Source organism: Quercus lobata, chromosome 11 (genome assembly GCF_001633185.2).
Source record: "Quercus lobata isolate SW786 chromosome 11, ValleyOak3.0 Primary Assembly, whole genome shotgun sequence".
Classification (NCBI taxonomy): domain Eukaryota; kingdom Viridiplantae; phylum Streptophyta; class Magnoliopsida; order Fagales; family Fagaceae; genus Quercus; species Quercus lobata.
Window position 1 is genome coordinate 44,490,479 of NC_044914.1, and position 27,852 is coordinate 44,518,330.

Consider the following 27,852-nt stretch of genomic DNA (forward strand, 5'->3'; position numbering starts at 1 on the left):
GGTGAAATCATCTCCACAAACCTTTACCACAATTCCTCCAAATGATGTTTAGAACCCAAGCTCCAAATCAATGGAGCTTGCTGCTATGATTGTAAGCGCAACTTAAAAGTATGAAGACAGAAAATAAGCCAATATGTTGAATACAAATGGACACAAATGCATGGACAAGACAAACACAACTATATTAATGTAATCTTTTGCCTTTGTTGCATTAGGGGAATTGGCATTACGAACCTAATTGAAGAAGAAAACAAAAAACCTTATCAAAATAACAGAGTTACAGAGGGGAAGAGAAACAAGGAGAAAAAAGGGAGAAAAGAGACAGATAAAGAGCGAAATCGATGACCAAAAAGAGTGATAGTGAGGGCCTAAGAAGAGACAAAAAGCAAAAAGAATTGAAGAAATGAGAGAGATTACCATGAGAAAGACCTTGAAGGCGAGAAAGAAAATATTGTTTCCCGCAGCCAAAAGAAGATAATATTTATAAGAGTAGTTATGTGCCACATGAGAGAGAGTTTGTTTTTCAACTTTTTTTTTTTTTTTTTAAAAGGAAAACAACCTATAGAAAATAAGTCTTATTTTTGTTAGGGTTTTCTATTGACTAAATATAGTTTTTTGTTGACAAATTTTTTTTAGAGAAGTGTTACATCCACAATTTTTTCATAACAAATCATAAGTAGTTAGTTATTATTGGTTCAAATTTGAACCTATCATTGAGATTACTTTTTTGTCCCAACTAGTAATAATCTGCCACTTAAGATTTGTTGTGAAAATGTTGTAGACATAATATTTTTTTTTATACTACCAAATTCTGAATAATGTGAGAAACTATCTTTATAGAAGGTTTTCTAATGAAACAAACAAAGCGTTAATAACTACAATAACACCAATTTTAGTAACCACACTCCCCTAACCACTATTTAGTTATCATTACCAATGCAATTATTATTACAACAAAGTTTCTTCCAAATCGGTTTGGGGAAATCTCTTCCAACCCATAATGCGAAGTTTCATAAAACCCATTAACTTATTTAGTGACTAAAATACACACAAATAATCTTATAAAGTGAAAACTAGAGAGAACGGCAAATTTAGAGGTAAATTTTTTTACTTGTTAGTTGTTACTACAACCCTCACATCAAATAGGTGAAATATATATATATATATATATATATATAATTTTTTTTTTCTAATAAAAAATTAAACACCGACACCCCGGTGACTCCATTTCCACCACTGTGTCATTTAGTTAAAAAAAATAAATAATAATAAAAACCCAATAAAATAAAAAAAAGAAAAAGAAAAAGAAAGAAAAACTAATAGCCCCTCCTAAGCTAAGCCTATCGGTCATTCTCTCTGTGTGTCATCGCACAGATCTGAGTCTCCTCTTCTTCTTCATCATCCTCCTCCTTCTCCTCCTAATTCTCAAAACAGTCCTCCTAAGGTCAGCTCTTCTCTTACCAATTGCCTCTCTTTTTCTTCTCTTCCCATTTTACCCTTCTTCTCAATTTTTTTTTTCCCTTTCTTAATTTTCCCATCTCATTTTCTCTTTCTTTGAATCATATAGTGTTTTTTTTTTTTTAAATAATTTATTTATATTTATCTGGTTTTTGTTTTATGCTTTGTTAGTTTGTAGATCTTGTATAACATTGCATGTTTATGTATCAAAAACCTAACCCTAAAACTGTTTGGTTTCCGAGAAAATTGTTGGAAAAAAAAATTCAAAAAATGGATCATACCCTTTTGTTCTCATAGCTCAATCAGAGCTGATTCGAAATGGGGTTCAAGTATTTCTTCATTTTAGTGAAAATCTTAGTCATAGCTGTGTATAAATGCGTCTATGTTCAATGTATTTGATGGTGAATGCTTGGTTTTGATTGGAGCTTGTTGTTTATATATATATATTTTTGTTGAAAAAGCCTAATTACAGGTTGATAAATCGAAATGGGGTTCAAGTATTTCTTCATTTTAGTGTGCTACTGTGAAAATCTTAGTAATAACTGTACATAAATGTGTCTATGTTCAATGTATTTGATGGTAAATGCTTGGTTTTGATTGGAGCTTTTTGTATATATATATATATATATGTATATATATTTTTTTTTGGAAACCCTTAATTACAGGTTGATAAATCGAAATGGGGTTCAAGTATTTCTTCATTTTAGTGTGCTACTCTGAAAATCTTATTAAAAACTGTATATAAATGCTGTCTATGTTCAATGTATTTGATGGTGAATGCTTGGTTTTGACTGGAGCTTGTTGTTTATACTCTATGTAGTGAAGGTTGAATTGAATGGAAGGAGTTGGGGCCGATGGTGTGGGGTCTGGTACAGCACCTGCGAACCAGTTTTGGATTGATGTGTCAAGGCGGTATCAGTATTATCTAGATAAGACTACTCCACATGCGATCTATAGATGGATTGGGAGTGCTGTTATAGTGTTGATTTACATTTTGAGGGTTTATTACATTCAAGGGTTTTACATTATCTCCTATGGTCTGGGGATTTATCTCTTGAATTTGTTGATTGGGTTCTTGTCGCCTTTGGTTGATCCGGAGATGGAAGTTTCGGGTGGGGGAGGGCCTTTGCTGCCGACGAAAGGCTCGGATGAATTCAAGCCCTTCATTCGCCGGCTTCCTGAGTTTAAGTTCTGGTAACTGAAGATCTTTCTCATTGTTTGGTTTTTTTGGTTTAGTTGCTGTTTGTTTTGAATTATCTGCTTAAATTACTTTGTGGGTTCTTTTATTAAGTGATTTTGGTTCCGACATTCAAAAGATGATTGCATGATTGTCATCGTCTTGTTTCTTTATAGGCTGGCTTAACTTACTAGGGGTTTTATGGCTGTTAAGTTTCTGTTTCTATATCAAATGTTTTCATCAGTTACTGCAGAAAACATGTTTTTATGCTGGCATTATAGAGGGAAAAAAGTATATGGGAAATAGTGAAAGAAAATTAACTCTGGTATGAAGAATCTAAGAAAATTTGGGACTGCATAAACTATTTTAATTGTCCAAAGTTCTAATTATGCTGAGGGATTTTTTTACCTGGATAAGTAATTATGCTCAAGCATGGAAACAATATTCACCATTTTTTGTATGAGTAGTTATATCAATGAATTGCTAGTGAGCTCTTGGTCAAATGGTGCCTCCGCCATCTATAAGAATGGGTTGGAAAGTGAGGTCATGGGTTCAAACATGCTAGATGCCTATGTAAAAATTTAGGGATAAAATAAGAGTACCATAGCTGTCAGGCCTAAGTCGAAAGCAAGGATGGCTGCTAAAGAAAGAGGGGGAAAAAGAACTACAAACCTAAAGAATAAGACTGCTAATAAGGGAAGGAATCATGCCCCCCAAGGAAAAATACGAATGCATAATATACTATAAAAAATGATATCAATTACACTAGATGGTTGTTTTAAAATGATAATAACTGTTTCTGCAGCTCAAGTAAATTTGTTAATTGTCATTGTAAGAAATAAGTGACATGACATATTCGGTGCCTTATTGTTTGATACTACATCTTTACAATGGAGGATATTACTAAAGAATTGGACAAAAAATTACCTTCCTCTGTCAGACCTTGATTCTGAGCCTCAGAAATTTCAGTAGCATGGGATTTCTAGCAGAGGCAGATGTCGGATAGGTAGTACCATATAAAGGGTTATGCATCCAGCATCCTTTTACATTTTTTTATTATCAAAACTATACTGGGGTGTGAGTGTAAGTTGAAATTTTATCTTACACTGAGTTCCATGCTCAGTTAAGCTCATTGTCCCTTATCTCAGGTCTGCAAACTATTCTCAATTCATTTTGCAGACCTGACTGGTGACAAAGGTCACATGCGAAACTTGGGTTCAGTTGACAATAGGTTTTGCTCACAATTAGCAAACATCACCTACAGCTAGAGTATACTTCATTCTCTTAATATGCTTCTCAACTATGACATGTCATATTTCTATTTGCACTTAGACGTGCATTATCCTGTCTTTTGTTTTGGAAAACCTTAAGTTTTATTGATGTGCTTGTTTATTAACAAGCGGACATGTTTCTAACCTATTTATGTTCAGAAACTCCACATGTTATTTACCCTATATAGGCACTTGACTTCTGATCACCCAAACCACTTTGATTCATTATACTAGTTAAATTGTTCCCTTCAATTTTTTTTTTGGCCTAACATATCATTGTAAGATTCCTTTGGGAAATCTATTAATCATGAGTGTGTTCCAATTTGTTCATTTTCACCTCCTTGCCTCGTTAACTAGCTTGTGACTTCAAGTACAAGAAGACTATGAATGTTCAGAATATGATGTTTGTTGAAAGGGATCCAATCCTAATGGGGAAATTTAAAATGATTTGTCAACAGAGAATTTTAGCATAAAGTTGTATGGAAACAACTTAATTGATCAAGTTTAGTGGCTCTGAGCTGATGTATGCCATTCTTCTGCTCCCTTTGAAGTTGGAAAGGCTTGAAAATTTCACTATCACTCTAGTATCTCTTTATCCACTGGAAGCATGTGAACTTTGCTAGATAGATAAGCATGTATCTCAAGTCACAAAAGCCTTTCCCATGTTTTCTGGGGTTGGCTTCAGGCGTTCCTTCTTGATAATTATTCATTGGATAATATTTTCTGTTTTGCTGTCATGGTTCCAGGTACTCCTTCACAAAAGCTTTCTGCATTGCTTTTGTTATGACCTTCTTTTCTATGTTTGATGTTCCGGTATTCTGGCCTATATTACTTTGTTACTGGATTGTTCTGTTTGTCCTTACAATGAGGCGCCAAATTGCACACATGATCAAATACAAATATATTCCGTTCAACATTGGGAAGCAGGTGAGATTCGTATGGTTATAGTTATCCTTGTGTATTTGGGCACAGCTACCTTGGAAGCCCTTTTGTTTGTCATAAGCTACTGTTGCAGTAGGAGCAACTGATCTGAAAATTGATTTCTGGTGCTTGAAAATTAACCTTATTTTTAATCTTCAACAGAAATACGGCGGCAAGAAAGCTTCGGCAAGTAGCAGTGGTTCTCGCGGAGACTGATGCTCATCTAAGTTCATGATAGAGCAAATTTAAATTTACCAGATTGTTAAGAAAAACATTTAGGTATTGTGAAGATTTAGGATAGTACAATTTTTTACTTTGGACGTGTATCATGTTATGGATTTAAATATGCAGTCACAAATATAAGTTCAATTGCCCGACTTTATGGTGCCAGGAGTGCTGGTGTTGCGGGGAAACTTTATTTGTTTATACACATTCAGATTGAATTATGCTTTAGATCACTGTCAATGTAACTGCATGATGCAGAATATTTTTCACTTGCATGGTCTCTATTATTGAGAGCAGAAGATTCTTGTGCTAATAAATGTTTTGCAAGTGACATTCCTCCCAACTGGAATTGCCATCCGATGGCATATATTGCAGTTGCAACAATATGACATTGCATATTCCTATCATTCCGGTGGAATGAATAATAGTACTCTGGTTAGGTGGTAATGGAGACTGCTATACTTAAACTATCGAAAAGAAAATGATTACTTGTGCAAATAAACTCTGAAGCGTATTTTAGAACTTATAATATAAGTAGCTAGCCCAAATTACATCCACCTTTAATAAGCTTCAGTTCTTAGCTCCTCATGAAAGTTCTACCTGAGACATATTGGTTATATTAATTATTTATAGGGAAGAATCTTTTGGTATGGCGTAGGGATGGCCATGGACTAGGTTTGGGATAGGTATATCCAAACTCACCTGTAATTTTTTTTACTTATGGATATCAGGTTTCTAACATTCATTAAGCACTTACTTAATTAAAGGCCTGTTTGGAATTTGTTTATTTTGCTGAAACTGAAATTTTTTTGTTGATAATACTATAGATAAAATTAAAAGTTAGTTAAAATAGTATCGTAGAATCCATGAATAGTATCAAATAGTGTAGTGGAGTTCATGAATAGTAGCAAAAATAAGTTGAATAATAGTAAAAATAAGCTAAATAGTAAAATAAGTTAGCTTTTTAATTTTTGCAAAAAACACACTTCTATTTGGGATTCGCTTATTTTATTGAAATTGAAAACTTTTTGCTGAAAATACCGTAAATAAAGGGAAAAGTTAGCTGAAATAATTTAGTAAGACTCATGAATAGTACCAAAAGTGCAGTGAGGCCTATGAATAGTACAGTAGGACTCATGAATAATACTATCATGGGTCTTACTGCACTTTTTGGTATTATTTATGGGTTCCACTGTACTATTTCAGATAACTTTTACATTTATTTACAGTACTTTCAGTAAAAAATTTTCAGTTTTAGCAAAATAAACGAATCCTAAACAGATACTTAATACCCAAATATTTATCCATGGATGCCCAAACCTAACTCGAAACTGGTTTTTATGGTTTTATTTTATTTTAATTTTTTAAATGTGATTCCATCCAAACTTTTATTTTATTTAAACTCTTCAATTTTTGTATTTAATAATTCATTTGTTACAAAAATTTAAAAATTAAATGAACACATAGTGCAAAATTAGACTTAATTGAAATCCAATTTAGAATCTAATTGAATTTGAACTTTGTGATTTTTATATTTAATAATTCACTTAGCACAATAATTAAAAATTAGATGAGAAACCTGGTGCAAAATTGAGAATCAATTGAAATTTAATTAAAGTTTCTCTAAGTTATAACTTTTAATATATATATATATATATATAGATGGATAAAAAAGAGAGAGTAAACATTTATAATATATAAATAAAACTGCACAATAATTGTAGAAGACACAACTTTTATTTATAATATATAAATTTTAAACTCCAATCTAATTAAAAAAAAAAAATTAGGGAGTAAACATTTTATATAATTTAATTAATGTTTGCCATCAAATAAGAGTTTGGACTCTAGATGAACTTATTTGATTAAAAAAAATAAACGATGTAAAGCTAAATTTACAATTTTTATTTATTTATTTGAATATTAAAAAAATACTTTGAAAAATATATCCAACGAAATATATAAACAAAATAGCTCATCAAAGATTTAAAAAAAACTAAAACAAAAGAGTTCATATGTAATGTAAAATTTTAATTAACCTTAAAAATCACTAAAACCCTCCTAGGAGTTAAATATTAATAATAATAATAAAAAACACTAAAACCCTAATCCAACCTTATGAAAAAGAAAAATACAAAAAACACAAAACCCTAGCTCATCGTGCTGTTTCTCTCTCTCTCTCACTCTCTGAAGCCAAAACCTCAAAATCGCAACCCCAACAAGCAAATTCACAGAAACCCAATAAACCCAAATGGGTAAAGTAAAGGGAAAGCACAGGTTAGACAAGTACTACCGCTTAGCCAAAGAGCACGGCTATCGATCTCGAGCTTCATGGAAGCTAGTCCAGCTCGACTCTCGCTTCGACCTCCTCCGCTCATCGCGCTCCGTGCTCGACCTCTGCGCCGCCCCAGGTGGGTGGATGCAGGTCGCAGTGCAGCGTGTCCCAGTCGGGAGTCTCGTTCTCGGCATCGACCTCGTCCCCATAGCTCCCATTCGCGGCGCTGTGGCTATACAGCAAGATATCACGAAGTCTGAGTGTAGGTCTAGGATTAAGAAGCTGATGGAGGAGCATGGGGTTGCGGCTTTTGACTTGGTTTTGCATGATGGGTCGCCGAATGTTGGTGGTGCTTGGGCTCAGGAGGCTATGAGTCAGAACGCGCTTGTTATTGATTCTGTTAGGCTGGCCACGCAGTTCTTGGCTCCCAAGGCTAATTTTGTTACCAAGGTAATTTTCTTTTTTCGGTTTTTGAATTGGGTTCTGGGTTTTTATCTTGTTTGTGAAAATGGGGTTGCGTTGTTTGTGTTTGTTGTACTATATTTTGGCTTTTAGATGAAATTTGTATTGAATTGGGTACTGGGTTTTGATGAATTTTTTTGTTATTTGTGGTAATGGGGTTAGGTTGTTGATCTGGGAATTGGGTTTTGATGGATTTTTATGCTATTGGTGGTAATGGGGTTGCTTTGTTAGGTTGTTGAATGGGATATTGGGGTTTTGATGGATTTTTATGTTGTTTGTGGCAATTTTTTTTTTTTTTTTTTTTTTTTTTTTTTTTTTTTCAGGTTGTTGAATGGGGTATGGGGGGTTTTGGGGGATTTTTATGTTGTATTTGGAAATGGGGTTGCTTTGTTTGTGTTGAAATGAATATCTAAAATTAAGATACTTTGATGATCATTGTTTTGGGAATTGAATTTTTGATTCCATTAGTTTGGTTGTTTTGTGGTTCATTTGTTGATGTTTGTTATATTGTTTTGGGTTGAGGGATTGGATTAACTCGCACATGAATGTATTGTATTGTATTCGCTTGCAGATGTAAATTCTGACAAACTTATGAGTGGTAACAGATTGGGGAGAGCGGGGAGGGGATCATTGTTGAATAATGAGACTATTTGTTTTCAATTTCATTACTGTAGGTGTTCTTTTGTACAATTTGTACCATTGGATTAACCTTTAAATCAAGTTTGTGTGTCTGATGCATATGGAATGCTACTCTGTGTTGATTACATGCTGAGTGCTTGTCTATTGTATTGTATCAGGTTTTTCGGTCACAAGACTACAATTCTGTCCTCTACTGCCTCAAGCAGGTGATCTTCTGCTTCTTTACTGAAATATTTTGCTTATAAGTATAGAATGCTGGATTTTTTGTGCTGATATTGGAATATTTTTTTGCAGTTATTTGAGAAGGTCGAGGTAGATAAACCAGCTGCTAGTCGTTCTGCGTCTGCAGAGATATATCTTTTAGGTCTTAAGTACAAGGCACCTGCAAAGATTGATCCACGTCTTCTTGATGTGAAACATTTATTTGAGGGATCTATAGAACCACAGAGGAAGGTAAATCAAATAGGAACTAACATTGAAATGACTTTTCTCCAGTTAAATTTTTATTTTGCTAATTTTTAGTACTTCTATTGCATATGGTCATTTTTCTCACCGAATGAATCCTTGATATAGGTGGTGGATGTACTTAGAGGAACAAAGCAAAAGAGACATCGTGATGGGTAAGCCTTCTATATATTATGTTTTTAATTAAATTTGTGAATTTCTTCAACCAGCCACATTAAAAATGTAATTTGAGCTTCAACCATTTATTTTAAAGCAAGTTGACTGCCTGTGCTTCCTTGTGTAAACAGGTTTTTTATTCATACCTCATATTGTTAGAATTGATTATGCTCATGGATTTCCACATCCAAATAAAATAGGTTCGATTATTATTGTCTAACCTGGTTGTGGGAAAGTTTTTTGCTTGGGATATGTAATAAGAGTTTTATTGAAAACGACGATGGCACATATTTTTCGATGTTCATTAAGATTGATCATTCATGTACGGGCATTTTGGGTTAGTTTAATTTTTGGAAAGATAACTTTTTAATGCTCTTTTGCCCTTAATGGTAAGTTAGACACTACCTGATGGGTTTTGGACCCACAACCTCACCCTTCATCTTATAGGAGAAGGAACTGCCATTTGAGTTAGAACTCGTTTGTTTTAAAAACAATAGTGATATAAATGTTTGTGTTATGGTTGTTGCTAATTATGTCTGATACAGGTACGAAGATGGAGAGACACTTATAAGGAAAGTGTCTTCAGCTGTTGATTTCATTTGGTCTGATTCTCCTCTTGAGATCCTTGGTTCAGTTACTTCCATAACCTTTGATGATCCAGCTTGTCTGCTAATTAAGGACCATGCCCTAACAACGGAAGAGGTAGATTATTGTATTTTTTATTTTTTCATTCTATAGAAGTGTTATTGTCTTGGAATGCCATGAGAAGTTTCAACTACGATGTAGAACGCTGTCGGCAGTTTCAGCTATTTAAATGCTATTGTCTGGCAGGTTAAAAGTCTTTGTGATGATCTGCGTGTTTTGGGAAAGCAAGACTTCAAGCATCTATTGAAGTAAGATTCTCCCTTATAAATGAACTCTTTGTGATTTTCTGCAATGCCAAACCTTGTCTCTAGCATTTATTGGAGTTTGAGACAAGACACTGTAGACAGATTCTTCCTGACACTTTAAAATTGTAGCATATGTATTGTGCTTTATTAGCATTCTTGCTGCTGTCGTTGGTTTGTATAGTTGTAAATTAGCCTCTCTGTTCCTAAGAGCATTATTGCTTATACATCAAGTAATATGTTGTCAATTCTGTTTCTTAATGCAGGTGGCGTATGCATATAAGAAAGGCTCTATCTCCTATAGCAAAGGCTAAGTCTACTACTACTACTACAGATGTTGAAAATGAGAATAAGGAGGATGTAGATGAAGATGATAAGATCCTTAATGAAATGGAGGAGCTGACATATGCTATGGAGCGCAAGAAGAAAAGAGAAAAGAAGCTTCTTGCAAGAAGAAAAGCCAAGGTTTGTAGCCTGGTTCAAGTCTCTCTCTCTCTCTCTCTCTCTCTGAGTGTAAAGACAATTGAATGCACACTGTCATAGAACTTGGTGTTAAAGCATATTAGGGTAGTAAATGAAATCTAGACACGGTACATTTAAAAATCAGAGCTTTTTTCTTGTAAATTTGCTGAAGAGATGAATATTACATGGGTTTTTATTATAGGTTCAATCAATTTTTTGGAAATCAGTTTAATCAATCTTGATAAGAAAAGAAGCTTAAAATGTAATCTTTTATTTGGTTGAGACATTACTTGCATAATAGCTGGGTACTCCCTCTCCCTTTTTTTTCTTGGGGAATAAATTTTATCTTGTTAAGAAAAAAGATTGTATGCTTAGGGGTTATACAACAGCCTCTACCTGCTTCTAAGTAAATTCACATCGTCTTTGCTCTCTCTCTTCTGGAATTCATAACTAGAACTCCCTAAATATGAAAGATTGCTAAAAATTCTGCTTCACTGTTATTCCAATACATAGAATGCCCACTTTCTTGCCTGTTAGGAAATCTTCTGGCTGAGTTCTTTCTTCATTTCCTTTACATGTGGCAGGACAAGGCGCGGAAGGCAACTGGGATGCAAAAAGATGTAACGGAAGATAGTTATGTTGATCTTGAGTTGTTTTCTCTTTCTTCCATCAAGGTATGCTTTCAACTTATGTCTTGGCTTTGGAAACAGGGAATTCAATGTCTGGTTTCCTAACCATGATATCTCCATAATCTCAAGCCACACCCAGTATGGGCCATTGTTTCTCCAAACCTAATAACTTATTGTTACTTCATTCTTCTCTACTTTATTTGTTGTGATGATTTGATGGTCTTCAGGGTAAGAAAGATCTGGTAGCTGTGGACTCGAATGAACATGATGATGAAAATGGTGACTTGAGGGATAGTGATAATGAGGATGTAAATGATGAAACACATGCACATTCATCCAGTGATATTGACTCTGAAGAAGAACGAAGAAGGTTCTTTCTTCTATCCATTATAACTAATGCTAAAGTTGAGGAATACTATTGCTGATATCGTATTTATATTTCACTAAATGATGGTTCTCTGATATTAGATATGATGAACAAATGGAAGAGTTTCTTGATGAGGCTTATGATCGATTTGTGGCAAAAAAGGAGGGAAGTACAAAGCAGCGTAAGCGTGCAAAAAAAGAAGCCCAATCTGAAGATGCCAAACTTTTGGAGGTATGGATCTCCTGTATTGCGTATATAGTGGAGAATTCATTATGCTGTATTGCACTCTCTTTCAGTTTCTGATTTCTGCAAGATCTTTTCCCTTCCAAGTATTTCTCATGTTCTTTTCCTCCCTTTTCAGTATGTAGGTCATGGGTGATTTAAAATTGTGCCTAGTTATAATTCACAACTGTTATTTTGTTGTGGAAATGCAGTACTGAGTCATAGAATAACTTTTGTTGTACAATTGTTTGTGCTTATAGATTTAGTTCTCCTTTTGTTGGTGCAGAGCGGTGACGGTGATGATATTATTCAGTCAGATTATGATTCAGACAGAGATCAGAATGATCAAGAGAAGAATCCTCTCATGGTACCGCTTGATGAAGAAGTTGCAACTCAAGAGGAGATTACAAACAAGTGGTTCAGTCAGGATATCTTTGCTGAAGCTGTAGAACAGGGAGATTTGGAGGATGATAGTGATCATGAAATGCAGATAGATAGGCAGGAGGAAAAACTTTCTATCCCAAAAAAGCCAAAGGAAAAGGCAGCAAACCACACTGCAGGGTTTGAACACCCTAAAAAAAAAGCTTCTAAGGCAGATGATGATTTTGAGATAGTCCCTGCCCCTGATACAGATTCAAGTGATGACTCATCCTCAGATGAATCTGATCTTGATGATCCTTCTAAAAAAGCTGAGATATTGGCTTGTGCAAAGAAGATGCTGCGGAAAAAGCATAGGGAGCAGATTCTTGATGATGCCTACAACAAGCACATGTTTGATGATAAGGGCTTGCCTGAATGGTTTGTGGATGATGAAAAGAGGCACCGGCAACCAATTAAGCCTGTGACCAAGGAGGAGATGGCTGCAATGAGAGCACAATTCAAAGAAATTGATGCCCGACCTGCAAAGAAAGTGGCAGAGGCGAAAGCACGGAAGAAGCGGGTTGCCCAGAGGAAGCTTGAGAAGGTACGCAAGAAGGCAAATGTGATATCTGACCAAGCAGACATCTCTGATCGCTCAAAGAGCAAGCAAATTGAACAGCTATATAAGAAAGCTATGCCCAAAAGACCTAAAAAGGAAGTAGTTGTTGCAAAGAAAGGAGTTCAAGTGAAGGTTGGCAAGGGGAAAGTCCTTGTTGATCGGCGGATGAAAAAAGATTTGAGGAGCCATGGCAGTGGTAAGGGAGGGAAAGGCAGGAAGGGAAAGAACGCCAAGGCTCAGAAAGGTAAAGGATCTCATAAAGGAAAAGGATCAGCAAAGAAGGGAGGAAAGGAGGGGGGGAGCAAAGGAAGAAAGATGGGCATGCATAACTGAGCTTAGCTAACTTCAGAGAGAAGTTGGTTGCTGCTGCTGACTTGGCCTCAATGTAGGTTTTAAAGGTTTGATGTACTTATTGTTTTAGTTCTTCATGTTTTGCCCCCATTTTTGTTTAATTTTGTTTGTTGGGTTTAATGGAACAGGCCTTGAATTATGAGGGAAAGTTGTTTTGAATTCTGAGTTAAAACTGTTGTAGACATCAAGGTCCAAACCAATTCTTTTAGCAAAGATACCAAAGGGCTTTCTTTCTTTCTTTCTCTACTTTATATTAATATATATATTTTTTGTAGAGATTGGAAATAAGAATATTATCAGCTTTCTATTGTCCTATAATCTACATTTACTTGTAGCGTATGACGAAATTGTTAAAACTGAGTATCACTGACACTTCTTGCAGAAGTCTGAACAGTTGATTTCTTTGTATTCTTACTCTTCGAGAACCATATCGAGTTAGGAAGATGGTACTGAAATCTAAACCAGGTTTATGCCTTATGTAATATATATTATACTATTAGCTCATTAACTGGCATAAATAATGACACAGCTCCATAGGAAACAACATGAACAAAGGACTAGGAGACTTTGAGATTTATTCTTATCACAGTAGTATAGCAACTTCTCTGAAATTGATGATGGTTTTAGAACGAATATTTTCAATTGTATTGTTACCGCGAAAGTAACACAAGATCTTTAGCAAAAACAAGTTGAAATCTATCAGACCCAAGGCAGTTTTAAGAATATTTTTCATTTTAAAATATTATTATTTGTCAAAGTAGTAATCCTCCACTGAATAAATGATATTTTAAACAACTAAAACGAAAATTTTTAAGTTAGCATTGTCTAATAAAAAGTATGATATAAATGCAAATTCTATGACTAAGAGTATGATATAAATTCAAATTCCTTGTATCACTATTAGGAAATCTAATTCTTGTGATTATAAATTCTCAAGAATTTAAAACTTGCGAGATTTGAAACAACATTCGAGCATGCTTAATTAGAAATTTTAAACCTTTGATGGGTATTCCACTATTCTTTTGACTACTTAATTCATGTTTATTTTTCTCATCAAAAAAAGATTCAATGTTCTTTTAAAGCCCCATGACATTCATCTTTGCAAGGTTAAAAAACACGGGTAGCAAATGAGACTTTTTACCCAGAGAAAGGAAGAAGAAATTCATGGGCCGACTTTGTTGATATATATATTTTCTATCTAAAAAATTGGGTCGTTTTAAGGGAATATTTCGGCGTAATTGGGTCGATCTAAGTTTTTACTTTTCAGTCTCAGTTCTAATTTGCGTACACTGACGAAAGATACACGTTTGGCGAGTCAGAAAATTTGGTCAAATTGTGTGATTTTAGAACTTGGTATTAGACAAAATGCATATAGAACGATTTTGGCAGCATGAAACACGTACAAAAGACATAAAAACTTATTTTTTAAATGTTTTATGTGAAAAAGTTTCTCTTTTGTTTTTTGGAGGAGGGCCATGCATGGCCAACGCTCATGGACTAGTCGACCATTTCGTTTTTGTTTATTTATTTTTTATGACCCATTTGGGTCCAGTGAATTTAGCTAATCAAAATTATGTGTGTATATATATATATATATATATATATATAATTTCCCATATATATATGTTATAAAAATTTTTATTTTGAGATGTTAGGGGACATCTATTATTAAAAAATTTGGAGGTGACCCCTTGGTTTGACATGGTTTTATCTCCGCAAGTAAGAACGAATAAAAAATTATCAATTTAAGTATTCTAAGAGAAAATTTCTTAAACAAATGTGTTGTGTAACGTACATATCTGTACGTACAACATTATACACATCTATTTAATTAATAAGGTAAGATTTATCTTGCTAGTTCAATGTAAACCTATAATTAGTTAATTATCTATTGCAAAAATAGTGTAGTCTAGTAAAATAATATTATGTTTTGTGTATATACACTACTCTATAACTGTGGGTCTTACGTCACATGTTGCGTGAGTGGGTGCGTGTATATACTCAAAATATGATATACACTATCTCAATTAGTCCAAGTCTAATGCTTGGAAAAGTAAAATAATATTATGTTTCGGATGTATGCACTGACTCTCTCGAAACAGTAGCTCACATCACGTGTTGTGAGTAGATGGGTGTATTCGCTTGAATATACCATCTCTCTAGTCTACTGCTGTTAAAATAGGAAAGTGGCATGAACCTAAATCAAAAAAAGGAAACGACGAGGTACGAGGTGCAGTAGCTGCAAAGGCAAGTCACTGATGATGTGATGGTATGGCAAAAATGGTGGGCCATTTCACAAGATATGCAATGAACTTTGAACCATTTAATTTTTTTTCTTCTTGTAAACTCGTGCTTGATCTGTCGTATAAATCTTTTAAAGACTTTCGTTTTTTCCACGATTCCAAAATGGGTCATGTACTTATGTCTTGCCGTAATCCTATATTCCAAAGTGGCTTATACCTTATGCACGCACGCGACTTCTTTATTTATTTATTACACGGCGTCAAAATATTTATGAGAATAAGAATAAGAATTCCATTTCCCTAGTTTTGAATTCTTATTCAAAGAATTTATGACGTGTAAAAAGGTTTGCAAAAAACTAAAGCCGAAAACTAATATTTAAGCTTTAGACCTTCAAGTCCAAAGTAAAGTAAGCATGTTTGATGTTCCCACCTAACAAAACTTTAAATAACGGAAAGATATTTGCTTCAAAACCGAGTTTTCTTCGTTCAAAGAACCCAAAGAGAAAGCAACTGGTTTAAGGGCTCAGTCAAGAAAGAGCTTAAAAATAATTTTCATTATACAAATATTAATCCAATTACTTAAAAGTTTAACAAAGAATTTTAATAGGTGTAACTTGATTGTGTTTGACACAAAATTTGACATGAATGTCAAAAATAAGAGAATAAAAGAATTATACCAAGTGTGACAGTTGAATTTTTTTAAAATATTAATATAATAAAAGTTATTAAATGATGTAACAATAAAAACTTATATTAAGTATAGTTTGATGACTTTGATCTCTCTGTCTCTCTCAAAAGTATACCTTAATTATTCTATTGATCAGGGAGTTATAAGTTATAGAGAATGAAAACTCTGGAAATCTTGGGCCATATATCACCTAATTAAGTTCCTCTTATAATATCTCCCTAATTCCATTCCACCTCTCTATCATTTTAGCAAAATCTTAATATAATCATGGATTTTAATTTATATTGTAATCATTGATTTCAACTAAACCGATATAAGGTTTATTATATAGAATACACGATTTTATTTTATTTTTTTAAAGAAAGGATACTCAAAATTAATTTTGAAAGTGAGTGTTGGACCTATTGGTTGATGTTGTAAATAATAAACAAAATTAAGATAAGGAAATCATTTGAATTTTGAACTGAATCCTTAAAAATTCTCTTAGAGAGTATCATATCAACCTTATTAAATCTTAATTTGAAGATACTATTGATGCACTGATGGGTAAAAGTTAAAGCAAAGAGCCATTCGCATTATTCAAAACTTTTGCTCCATTACACAAACTAACAAGTCATGATTAGCATGTTAATATCTTAGGGTTTTAATGGACAAATTTCAACTTTATTAGGAGAGGGCCAGGCAGCATTGGGCTCGATTTTATTTGCGTGCCCTAACCCCTAAGGCTGGCTAATTTGCTATCTCTCCATATAACTGTTCAATGCATGACTTCTTCATGGACGTGAAAGCTGGAGACTTCAATACTTTTTTTTTTTTTTTTTGAACCAGGAGACCTCAAAATTCAAAGCAACAGCAGTTTCCTACTTTCTGACCCATTCAACTTTTATTTCCTAGCAAAGAGAGTCAAGAGTAAAATGGTTAGAACATACTGTTCCAAGCCATACAAGTTGATGCATATAAATAGAACCCAACTCGCCCTCATATTCATCAATATTCCTCATCCAATTGTTAACTTCTATCTTAGTTTACACAACAAGATGGGGTATCCAAATGTGTTTCCTGTAGTCATAACATTGCTTTTTCTTATGAGCATGCATGCAAATGAGGCTGGTAGAATCTTGCTTGGAGGAGAGAAAGAATTGATGAGCAAAAACTCAATTAACCAAATGGCTATTGTGGGTGGTAACAACATGGTTTCTTTACAAGGCATGTTACCAAGGGGTCCAGTCACACCATCTTCACCCAATCCAGACACTCACATTCCTGCTTCAACAATTAATGAAAGAGCCTTTGTGGGTTACTATGTGGATTCCATACAAGGCTCACTAGCAAGGGGTACTGTCCCTCCATCTGGACCTAATCCACCCACACACATCCCATCCTCAACGATTGGCCAAAAGGCCTTTGGAGGCCACAATATGGCCCGTTTCAAAAGCTCACTAGCAAGGGGTACTATCCCTCCATCTGGACCTAATCCACCCACACACATCCCATCTTCATCTACAACAAATTCAGGCACCCACAATATTCCAGCTTCAACAATTAGTGGAAGGGCCTTTAAAGGCCACAATATGGCTCTTTTCAAAACCTCACTACAAAAGGGTCCAGTCACACCATCTACACCAAATCGAGGCACCTACATTCCTGCTTCAACAATAAATAACCAAAGAGCCTTTGTGGGTTACTATTTGGATTCCATACAAGGCTCACTACAAAAGGGTCCGACCCCACCATCAGTATCAAATCCAGGCACCCACATTCCTGCTTCAACAATTGGCCAAAAGGCCTTTGGAGGCCACAATATGGCTTTTTTCAAAAGCACACTAGCAAGGGGTACTGTCCCTCCATCTGCACCTAATCCACCCACATACAACCCATCAATTAGTGGAAGGGCCTTTGCAGGTCATCATTTTATGGCTCATTTGCAAGAGTCACTAAAAAAGGGTCCTGTCACTCCATCTGAACCTAATCCAGGCACCCACATCCGTTAAACCACACTTCCAATCAACCAAAGGGGTTTCTCAAGGCACCTTGAAGTCATGGTTACTCATGGTGTATAGACAGATGAAATAAAATCCGTTTAACATCAACATTAGTTAAATAAAAAGAAGAAGAAGAAGAAGAAATCTAATTCAAAACATTTTAATGTATTTAATTACATTTATAACGGAAACACACTCGGCTAACAGCCTTTCTTTCCAATTTGTTTTGCTATATTCTTTGTATGATTCTTGCTATTTGCTACAAATGTGTGTACTTGAAAGAATACAATGAATTTGACAAGATTATTTTCTTTCTTTCTTTCTTCGTTTAAGTGCATCGATGTGTTATTTATGTCCTACAAAGTAAAAGTATATATATTCTAATTCATTTTTTCTCACTAGGTGATGAATTGCATGATGCGCATGCAAGTATTATTTTTCTTTAAAAAATTTATAAGAATTTTTTTACTGTAGCTAATGTGTAATGCTCAGTTTAGTTTCAAATTGTATTCGTGTCATGTCACTGAGAATAGGGAAAAATATCAAGGAGAGTAGATTATTAAACACACACATATATATATATATATATATATATATTCAATTTTTTTAATACAAGGTTAGAAATATGGATTCAGATCCTCTAGATTTCTTAGGGTACTCTACCAATAAATTTCCTTAAATTCTAACCACTCTTAAATGATTTAATGGTTTAGATTCTGCCATGTCAGCATTTCACTAACAATATTCTTAAAATAATAAAATAATGTTACAAACAAAACAATTAAGAATATTGTTGGTGGAAAATTCTGACATTGTAGAATCTAGATCATTAAATTATTAAAGAATTATTAGAATTTGAGGAAATTTATTTGGTAGAGTACCCTAAGAAATCTAGAGGATTTGAATCCTAGAAATATAGTTATTCAATTGATAATAAATAAAAGAATGATAATTAATACTGTATATAATTTTTATTTTACTTGTGTCGTATATAAATATTAATTGAAAGCACAGAAGCTTAATTTCCATGTGATTTAATCCCTTAGTTGGTTTATTAATATGGATGAGATCAACAAAGTCTATGTATATTAGGATCAACTAAATTAGCATTTGTATAATTCTTTACCATGTTACACTATTGTATAACCTCTTGTTATATTAAAATTTTAAAAATAATGGTTTGAATTACATTTTTTTTCTTAACATACATGCCAAAAGTTTCATATTAAACTAAATTGCAAATTACATTCTTAAAGTTTGGGATTTTGATTTTGCCCCTTAAAATTTCAAAATTATGATCCGCTCCCTAATGTTAGTTATCATTTGGATTTACTCCATTCCGTTGATTTCAATTACTCAGGTGGCCATTAAGCACCATCTCAAATCAATACAATGTAGATTTGATGAATTAAAACGACTTCATTTCACTCATATTAGTAAAAAAGAAAAAAAAAATATTTAACATTTTTTTAAAATAAATTGTTTTTCTATAAGTTTTTTTACTTTTCCATTTTTCTCCAATATTGCCTATTCTCATTTTCTCAATATTTTCTTAGATAACAAACACAAAAACCATCATCCATTCTTATTTTCTTATAAAATAAAATTTTCTTTGAGAAACAAACGTAAAAATCAGCAGCCCTCATTTTCCCAAAAATCAAGATTTAAAAAAAAAAAAAATCACAAAAACCACCACCATACCATGGCATCACCACCTCGTTTGCCCAAACCCTCAAACATGCTCGGCCACCATAGAGCACAGAGCTTGGCCATGGACCAACTATTAAAATTGTATGCTTGCATTTAACTGCCATGTCATTAATTGATATGGATAAAAGGGAGAAAATCCAAACAATATCTAATGTTAGGATAGGGGATCAAAATTTTGAATTTTAGGTGACAAAATCAAAATCATTTCAAACTTTAAGGTTGTAATTTACGATTTAAACTATATATTATTTAGTTTCCATTGTCCAATACATAAACTCGTATTTTGAATATAATTTTAAAGTTAAAAACATTTTATTTTTATTTTTTTACTAAACAAACCTTAAAATTTGAACATTTTATCATGAGATAGTTATTATTTTCCAACCATCTTAAGCATAGAGAATATAACAAGACTATATATATATATATATATATATATATAAATTCACATCAGCCAACTTATTTAGGGTTTACTTTATAAGAATATATATAGTAGTCGATTCTGGGTTAGAACCTGAATACTAGTTGTAAGGACACGATTTGTAACGAGCCATAACAGTGTTGGGTTCGTACGTAAAAAGGCCAAAACAATATCATTTGTAGAGCGTGGGTTTGAAAGGCTAGGCGTTGGTCACCAAACGGTGGGTTTCTCGTGGTGTTCATACATGATTAAGTCGTTTTCGCCCTAGGAGTTTTTCTCCTGGAGGCGGGTTGAGAGGCTCTGGTTTCTGGCCATTTTTCCCAGCCCCCTCTATGAATTGCTTATTTTTCCTTTTATACTAGCCTGTATTTTTTTATCCTTCGTCCACGTGTAGGATCGACATTCCAAGACTGATACTTGTCCCATCAGCCCATACCCAGAGTGGTTGGGGGTGGTTGTAAAAGCTGGAGAGTATGGCTCTGCCAGGTGCAGAGTATTGAATGGCAGTAAGGGCAGCTTTCTCTGGTCGTTATACTTTCCAGCATACCCTTTTCTATTGGCACAAATATTTTAGATTTTTTCCCAAGTTGTTTCTATACCATTTTTGCCCTTTCTTCTTGTGAGATCTCGGACATGCCGAGGACTGAATCGTTCTCGTCTGTGTCCCAAGGCTATTTCGTACTTGTATTGCTGAGCCTGGGCCATCACCTTCCTCGGCTTGGGCCTTTGGACCCCAACGAATAAATGGGCCTGGCCCACGAATTATTGGGCCCCACAATAGCCCCTCAAAACCCTGCTGTCCAACCTCTTAGTTGGAGAGGAGGATTTTGGTAATACCAAGCCTTTATTATAGCTCGTTTAACTCAGCCCTTTATTAATGTTGGTGTTTCTTCATCTGCCCAGGAAATGTACCGGTCTACGAGACATTCCTCTGAATTCATTCACAACGCGTTCATGCCGTTTGGCTATCCAAAACGTGCCTTTAATAGTTTCCCTTTACGAGACCATTCAAATTTAATGGTTATTGATGGTGTGGGGAAGTGGAGCGGGCATATTCTCGTTTACAGATTTTCTTGGAGATCTGAACATATTAAATACCTTCCGTTTCGCCCCTCATATAAAAAGAAAAAGCAAGAGGTTATTTCTCCTGTACATGAACCTTTTTAATCCCCCTGAAATCTGAAACCCTTAGACTCCTCCAGAGTTTACTTTACCCGCTGGTTATACTTTAATTTGTAATTCGTTCAAAATAGGAGCAAGTAATGAAGGAGCCATTCCCTTCTCAGAAATTCCATGTTCTTATGAAGCTAAAAATGGCTCGGTCGGGGCAGGGATGACAGAGACTCAAGATACTTCTCACCCTCCTTTCAACCAAAATCTGAAGCAGGGGCTCGTCGCGTCAGGCTTTTGGCGCGACTGAGCTGGGGTCACCCATTATCAGTACCAGCCGCTCTCTTACGAGCATAGCTAACATGACACCAGCGTGTTATGAGTCAGGACTGATGCAGGGACAAAGCATCCCTGCTTCTTCCTCTCTTCCTCCACTGGTACCTCCTTTTGCCTCTCTTTCTTCTTCTTTCCACCGCCAGATCTATCCTGGCGCTTTTCCTTCTTCCTCTTCTTCTCCTCCTTCTTTCTCTTCTTCTCCTCCTTTCTCTTCATCTCCTCCATCTTCTTCTGAAGAAGGTCCTCCTCTCAATATGGGCGCTACTGAGGCAGAGTTTGGAAAGACTTCGGAGACGAGTTTAAGAAGACATCTGACCGTTTATTTGTTATATTGTTGTTGTTTTCCTTTTATTATTTTTGTAATCCACTTTCTGTATAGGCTTGTTTAAACTCTTCTTTGTACGTTGTAATACCTCTTTATATTAATAAAAGTTGTTATTGCTTTATTTCACGCATTCTATCTCTTTATTCCTGAAATGGTTACGCCGTGAATAGACGTACTATCTTGTGAATTCTTTTTATTTTTACACTTTGACCGATGTCTAAGACCGAAATCCTAGTTAATAGAAAGATCTTACTCTGTGTTTATAGACACTATCTGACTTAATACTATTGAATCGAATTAGTGATACTTAGGGTTGAAACCCCTATTAAGAAGAACAAGAAAGGAACATTATGGTGAGCTTATTGAGGCGGCCTGGCACAATACCGTCGACCTTAGAGCACAATACTTAGGGCCGAAATCCCTTATCAAAGAAAAATGCACTATTATGAACTTACGAGTGCTGTTCGGCACAATAATACAGACATGAACTAATGACACTTAGGGTCAAAATTCTTGCTAAGGAAAAGATATTATCACGACTTTAATAGAATTGTCTGGCAAAACAATGCCGACCTGCGAAAACAACACTTACCCCAAAATAGCCGAGATGACAACTGAATGCTCGGTGCGGTGTAGGAAGTAATCATCCGAAGACATACAACCCACAAAATGAACAGCCCCTCCAGGTTGCTGAGTAGTAGGGCGTTTCACCATTTTCTTAGTAACTTTAATAGCTTTAACCTTTTATGGTATTTGAGCCGAGGATTGAGTAACTTAGAATTTTTATTAAGTAGCCGACCTTACGAAACTCAGTTTTTCCTCCAAAACTCAGTTTTTCATCTAAGTAGTTGGTTTCCCCATAGGTTCAAGTCCAAGGACCATACAATACCTTGGTTCTGTCCAAAACTCAGTTTTCTCATCTAAGTAGTTGGTTTCCCCATAGGTTTGAGTCCGAGTACCATACAATACCTTGGTTCTGTCCAAAACTCATAAGTAGTCGGGGGAAATAACCCCTCGGCTATGACATGAGTCCTTGGCTTTGAGGGAATTCGCTCCTCGGCCGAGCCCCTAGAACCATCTGTGCGGCTGATGCTACAAAGCATAGCCCCTAGTGAAGAAACATAGCCCCTAGTGGAACTTTACGCTAGAACACAACAACCGACTACTAGAAATGACAAAGGGAACTGTCTCGACCTACCGCCTATGCCAACACACAAGCCTTTCCCACAGACGGCGCCAATTGTAAGGACACGATTTGTAACGAGCCGTAACAGTGTTGGGTTCGTACGTAAAAATGCCTAAACAATATCATTTGTAGAGCGTGGGTTTGAAAGGCTAGGCTTTGGTCACCAAACGGTGGGTTTCTCGTGGTGTTCATACATGATTAAGTCGTTTTCGCCCTAGGAGTCTTTCTCCTGGAGGCGGGCTGGGAGGCTCTGATTTCTGGCCATTTTTCCCAGCCCCCTCTATGAATTGCTTACTTTTCCTTTTATACTAGCCTGTGTTTTTTTATCCTTCGTCCACGTTTAGGATCGACATTCCAAGACTGATACTTGTCCCATCAGCCCATACCCAGAGTGGTTGGGGGTGGTTGTAAAAGCTGAAGAGTATGGCTCTGTCAGGTACAGAGTATTGAATGGCAGTAAGGGCAGTTTTCCCTGGTCGTTACACTTTCCAGCATACCCTTTTCTATTGGCACAGATATTTTAGATTTTTTCCCAAGTTGTTTCTATACCATTTTTGCCCTTTCTTCTTGTGAGATCTCAGATATGCCGAGGACTGAATCGTCATCGGCTGTGTCCCAAGGCTATTTCGTACTTGTATTGCCGAGTCTGGGCCATCACCTTCCTCGGCTTAGGCCTTTGGACCCCAACGAATAAATGGGCCTGGCCCATGAATTATTGGGCCCCACACTAATAATAAGCAACCAAAAAGGACAAGGCTCTATAGCATGAGAGACTTTATTAATCAATGCAAGATCACATATGGTAAATTGCGTGTTCATCAAGTAGAGAATACAGATAGGATGGGTCAGGTCAGGTCCCTCACTCTTTTCTTATTTTCATTTGAATAATTGTTCAAAAGAAAAAAAAAGTTATATATATGCATGTTAATGAAGACTGAATTGAAAGATGTTTATGAAAATCATGAATGAATAAATGCTTAAATTTTTGATACTCTACTGTTGAATTTTTTTTGATACTCTACTGTTGAATTTGACTGCTCTAATTAAATATTAATCTAGTTCAGAGTTCCATCTAATTTAACTAATAAAGTTTTTTATGGTTAAATAGGAGATCTGAGATTCAATCCCTATCTACACTAAAAACCGATTGGTGTCTTTGTTTGATGATAAAAAGTACAATCATAAAAAATGAATACCATATATATGTTGGAACTCTATAAAAAAAAATTGATCTAATTGGAGAAAATGAATACAATTCTTACGCTACTTTGCAAACATAGAAGAATTTATTAATTTTTGTCAGGCCTTTTTTGGCTTTATGGAAAAAGATATTTCACTAATTTATTTAATGTTAATCATTATCTTATTGCAGCAAAAAATAAATTAATATCTTATGGAAATTTGGTGGAAGCAAACATAGCCAAGCAAGGTTTTTATGCCATTGTAGAAATTTGTATGCAACTCATTATGTGACAGTTAAAAAAATTATTCACATGTACTTATAATTTCATAATATTTTTAATAAATTGTGTAACTTACTTAAATAATACATATGAATAAATTTTTTTTAACTGCCACATCGGATGAATAAAATTTTTTGTAATCTTTTTATTTATTTATTTTTATATTTAGAAAGAAAAACAATCTAGGTTGCATAAAAACCTTGTCCATATCAAATTAATGCCCTATAATAATTGTTTGTTCATAGACCTAGCTAGCAAACAGCTTTGAATTCAACTCTTTTGGGTATTGGTCAAGCCGGGTCAAAAACCAGTTAGACCAAAGCAGATTGTAAAACCTTAACCCGTATGATTGTATTCAATCTTGGGTCAACATGACCGCATTGCTTTCACTTAAAAATATATAAATAAACAAATGGGTTCTTAGGATTTCGGACTGGAATAAGTTGGAAGAACAACGTAACTTTTGCGAATTTCTTGGTTTATTTTTATTTATTTGTTTAAATCAAAGAGACTTAAGAAACTCCAAATTACAGCAATTTTGAAATTATAAGGCTCATATTAATAAAATTAAAAATTTCATGGTTTAATAATTAGAATTACATAACCTTATAGTGCAATGGTACGTATCTAACCCACCATAAACTTGCAACTTTTCTGAATTCATAAATAAAGAAACCGCATAATTATTATTTTCTATTATTGAATACCCTTACATTTTTAGATCTTAAAATTTAAACGATTATTGGGATATATACACATTCTTCAACTGTACATATTACACCCAACAGATCCACTAGAACTAGTACATGATAGCCAGTGTCATGGGTGGATATACATATAGGAAAAGTCTAAAAATACAACAAAATGTCATAACATTTTCAAAACATTCTTTTTTTAGTTGTGATGGGTTCTTGAATAATATTTTATTATGATCTATTATGAATTGACACCTCAATTGTTGTTGCGATGCAAAAGAACTCGTAACAAAACCTACTTAATTATCAATTAAGATAGTGAAACTCAGTTTAGAAGATTAGGGGCTGTTTGGATTTTAAAAAATGCTCACTTATCACTCAAATATCATCACTTATCACTGAAAATACCACAACATCCTAAGATGGCATGTTTGACACTTGTTTTCAATTTTGATAACTCAAAAAAAATTTAATTTTTGTGGGACCCATGGATTGACTTAGTGCAGCTTTTACTTCTTATTTTTATTTTATTTTTCCTTCAACCCCCAATACCCAAACTCACCGAACCCAGAGCTTCTTATTTATTTTTTTTATTTTCCCTAGAACCCCAATACCCAAACTCACTGAACCCAAATTGCTCTCAAGCACCGTTCATTGCCTCCCTCTTCATCCATTCACCGAACCTAGCACCCAACTGAAAAAAACCATCACCGTGCAAACCACAAAACATCAAACCAATCCACCATAGCAAATCTGGCCATTCACACCACCAACACCTTCAACACCACAACAAATTATGCTATAAAGCTTAGAAAGAACTAAAAGAGGGAAAACAGAGAAGAGAAAAGATCATGAGAAGTGAAGAAAGAAAGAAAGAAAAAGAAGAAAAAAAGAAGAAGAAGAAGAAGAAGAAGAAGAAGAAGAGAACCCAAGCCCAGAAACCCAACGAAAAGGAATGGAAAAAAAAGAAAAAAGAAAAAAAAAATGCAACCAAACCCAGAAACCCAATGTGAAAAGGAAAGAAAAAGAAGAAAAGAAAAAGAAGAGAACCCAAGCCCAGAAACCATTTGAAAAGGAATGGAAAAAAAAAAAGAAGAAAGAAAAAAAATGCAACTAAACCTAGAAACCTAATGTGAAGAAAAAAAAAAAAAAAAAGAAAAGAAAAAGAGAACTCAAGCCTAGAAACACAGTGAAAAGGAATGGAAAAAAAGAAAAAAGATTGCAGCCAAACCCAAAAACCAACGTGAAAAGGAAAGAAAAGAGAAAAAGAAGAAGAAGAAGATAATAGAGAAAGGTGATCTTGACCCAGCGTGAAAGACAAAAAAAAAAGAAAAAAAAAGAAAAAAAAAAGAAAAAGATAAAGTAGAAGACAACTGTGTTGGAGAGAGCAAAAGGTCTGACCATGGCTCCCTCAATGTGTGTGTATTTACAAAAATGTCATCATAACTCTGTTTCCATAAGTTGAAAACAAATGTATTTTCAGTTTCCATAACTCATCACTAAAAAATCAGATAATTGAGTGATGAAAATACAATTTGAAAACAAATCCAAACAACCTTCTTTCTGTGGGTCCCACCATTTTTGAGTGATGAGTGATGAAAACATCAAAAACCAAAGAACCCCTTAACATGAGACTTCTCATTTTGTTTAAGGGTCTTATGGTATAGGTGCTAAAGTCCTCTTCTCTGTTAAAAATTGCTGCAGATTATTATTATTATTATTTGCACCGCGTCAAAATATGTTTAAGAATAAGAATGAGACTTCCAGTTTAATAGTTTTGAATTCTTATTCAAAGTATTTATGTAGTGTAAAAGGTTTGCAAAAAAACCAAAAGCCAGAACCTAATATTTAAGCTGCAGACATTGAAGTCCCAACTCCCAAGTAAATAAGCGTGTTTCCACTTACCAAAACTTAAAAAAGTGAAAATTATTTGCTTCAAAACCGAGTTTTCTCCGTTCAAAGATCCCGAAGATAGAGAAAGAAAATCGTTCCTGCTGGGCTCAGTCAAGCAAGGTCTAATAAAACCTTTTTCACTTTCTGTCTTTCAATCCATCTAAAACGCCGGAAGCCCGGAAGAGAAAGCAAAGTAGTTAGAAGTAGTTGTAATTGTGGTTTCAGCTGCAAAGTATATATTAATTAATTCAATTAAAAGGTTGACAAAGAATTTTAACAAAGGTAACTTGATCTGGTTGACACGAAAATCGACGTAAATGTTAAGAACAACAAGAATAGTAAGTTATAATATTATGTGTGACCAAGAAATTTTTTAAATATTAATATAATAAAAATTTATTAAATGGTTTAACAATAGAGAGTTACTCCATATAAATGTAGTTTGATATATATATATATATATATATATCTCTCTCTCTCTCTCTCTCAAAAGTTTAAGGACTGTAGACTGTAGTACCTTAATTATTATATTGATCAAAGGGTTTCAATAATAAAGAATTAAAACTCTGGAAATCTTGGCCCATATATCACCTAAGCTCCTCTTATAATGTCTCCCTAAGTCCAATCCAACTCTCCATCATTTTAGCATTTGAGTCAAAATCTTAATATAATCAAGATATTAATTTATCCAACTCTCCATCATTTTAGCATTTGAGTCAAAATCTTAATATAATCAAGATATTAATTTATATGATAATTGTTGATTACAATTAAACTGATCAGTAAAGTTAATATAGAATACACGATTTTATTTTATCTTTTGAAAGAGAGAGGATACATAAAATTAATTTTGA

The 27,852-nt window shown here is 34.4% G+C and overlaps 2 protein-coding genes across 4 annotated transcripts in view; both read left to right on the forward strand.

Moving 5' to 3' along the window:
* The first annotated feature begins 1,258 nt into the window (after positions 1–1,258).
* Positions 1,259–5,389, forward strand: LOC115968799 (protein RER1A-like). 2 transcript variants are annotated; one of them, XM_031088304.1, is made up of 4 exons: positions 1,259–1,444; positions 2,279–2,652; positions 4,653–4,833; positions 4,990–5,389. In XM_031088304.1, exons 2-4 carry the CDS (start codon positions 2,294–2,296, stop codon positions 5,041–5,043), a joined length of 594 nt encoding a protein of 197 aa, XP_030944164.1. In that variant the 5' UTR covers positions 1,259–1,444; positions 2,279–2,293; the 3' UTR covers positions 5,044–5,389. The 2 variants fall into 2 exon arrangements, with proteins under 2 accessions (XP_030944164.1, XP_030944165.1); XM_031088305.1 differs by having other exon boundaries at positions 1,304–1,444; positions 2,284–2,652.
* A 1,789-nt stretch (positions 5,390–7,178) lies between these two features.
* The window catches only part of LOC115968798 (adoMet-dependent rRNA methyltransferase spb1), a 28,169-nt gene continuing 7,495 nt past the window's right edge, over positions 7,179–27,852 (forward strand). The window contains exons 1-11 of one of the 2 annotated variants that reach the window (XM_031088303.1): positions 7,179–7,777; positions 8,587–8,634; positions 8,723–8,881; positions 9,002–9,048; positions 9,595–9,751; positions 9,881–9,942; positions 10,203–10,401; positions 10,983–11,072; positions 11,255–11,397; positions 11,496–11,625; positions 11,903–12,691. In XM_031088303.1, the coding sequence (XP_030944163.1) occupies positions 7,304–7,777; positions 8,587–8,634; positions 8,723–8,881; positions 9,002–9,048; positions 9,595–9,751; positions 9,881–9,942; positions 10,203–10,401; positions 10,983–11,072; positions 11,255–11,397; positions 11,496–11,625; positions 11,903–12,691 (2,298 nt within the window). In that variant the 5' untranslated portion in view covers positions 7,179–7,303. Of the gene's footprint in view, positions 7,778–8,586; positions 8,635–8,722; positions 8,882–9,001; positions 9,049–9,594; positions 9,752–9,880; positions 9,943–10,202; positions 10,402–10,982; positions 11,073–11,254; positions 11,398–11,495; positions 11,626–11,902; positions 13,181–27,852 lie in introns of those variants that run through there. The other variant, XM_031088302.1, reaches the window with a different exon arrangement.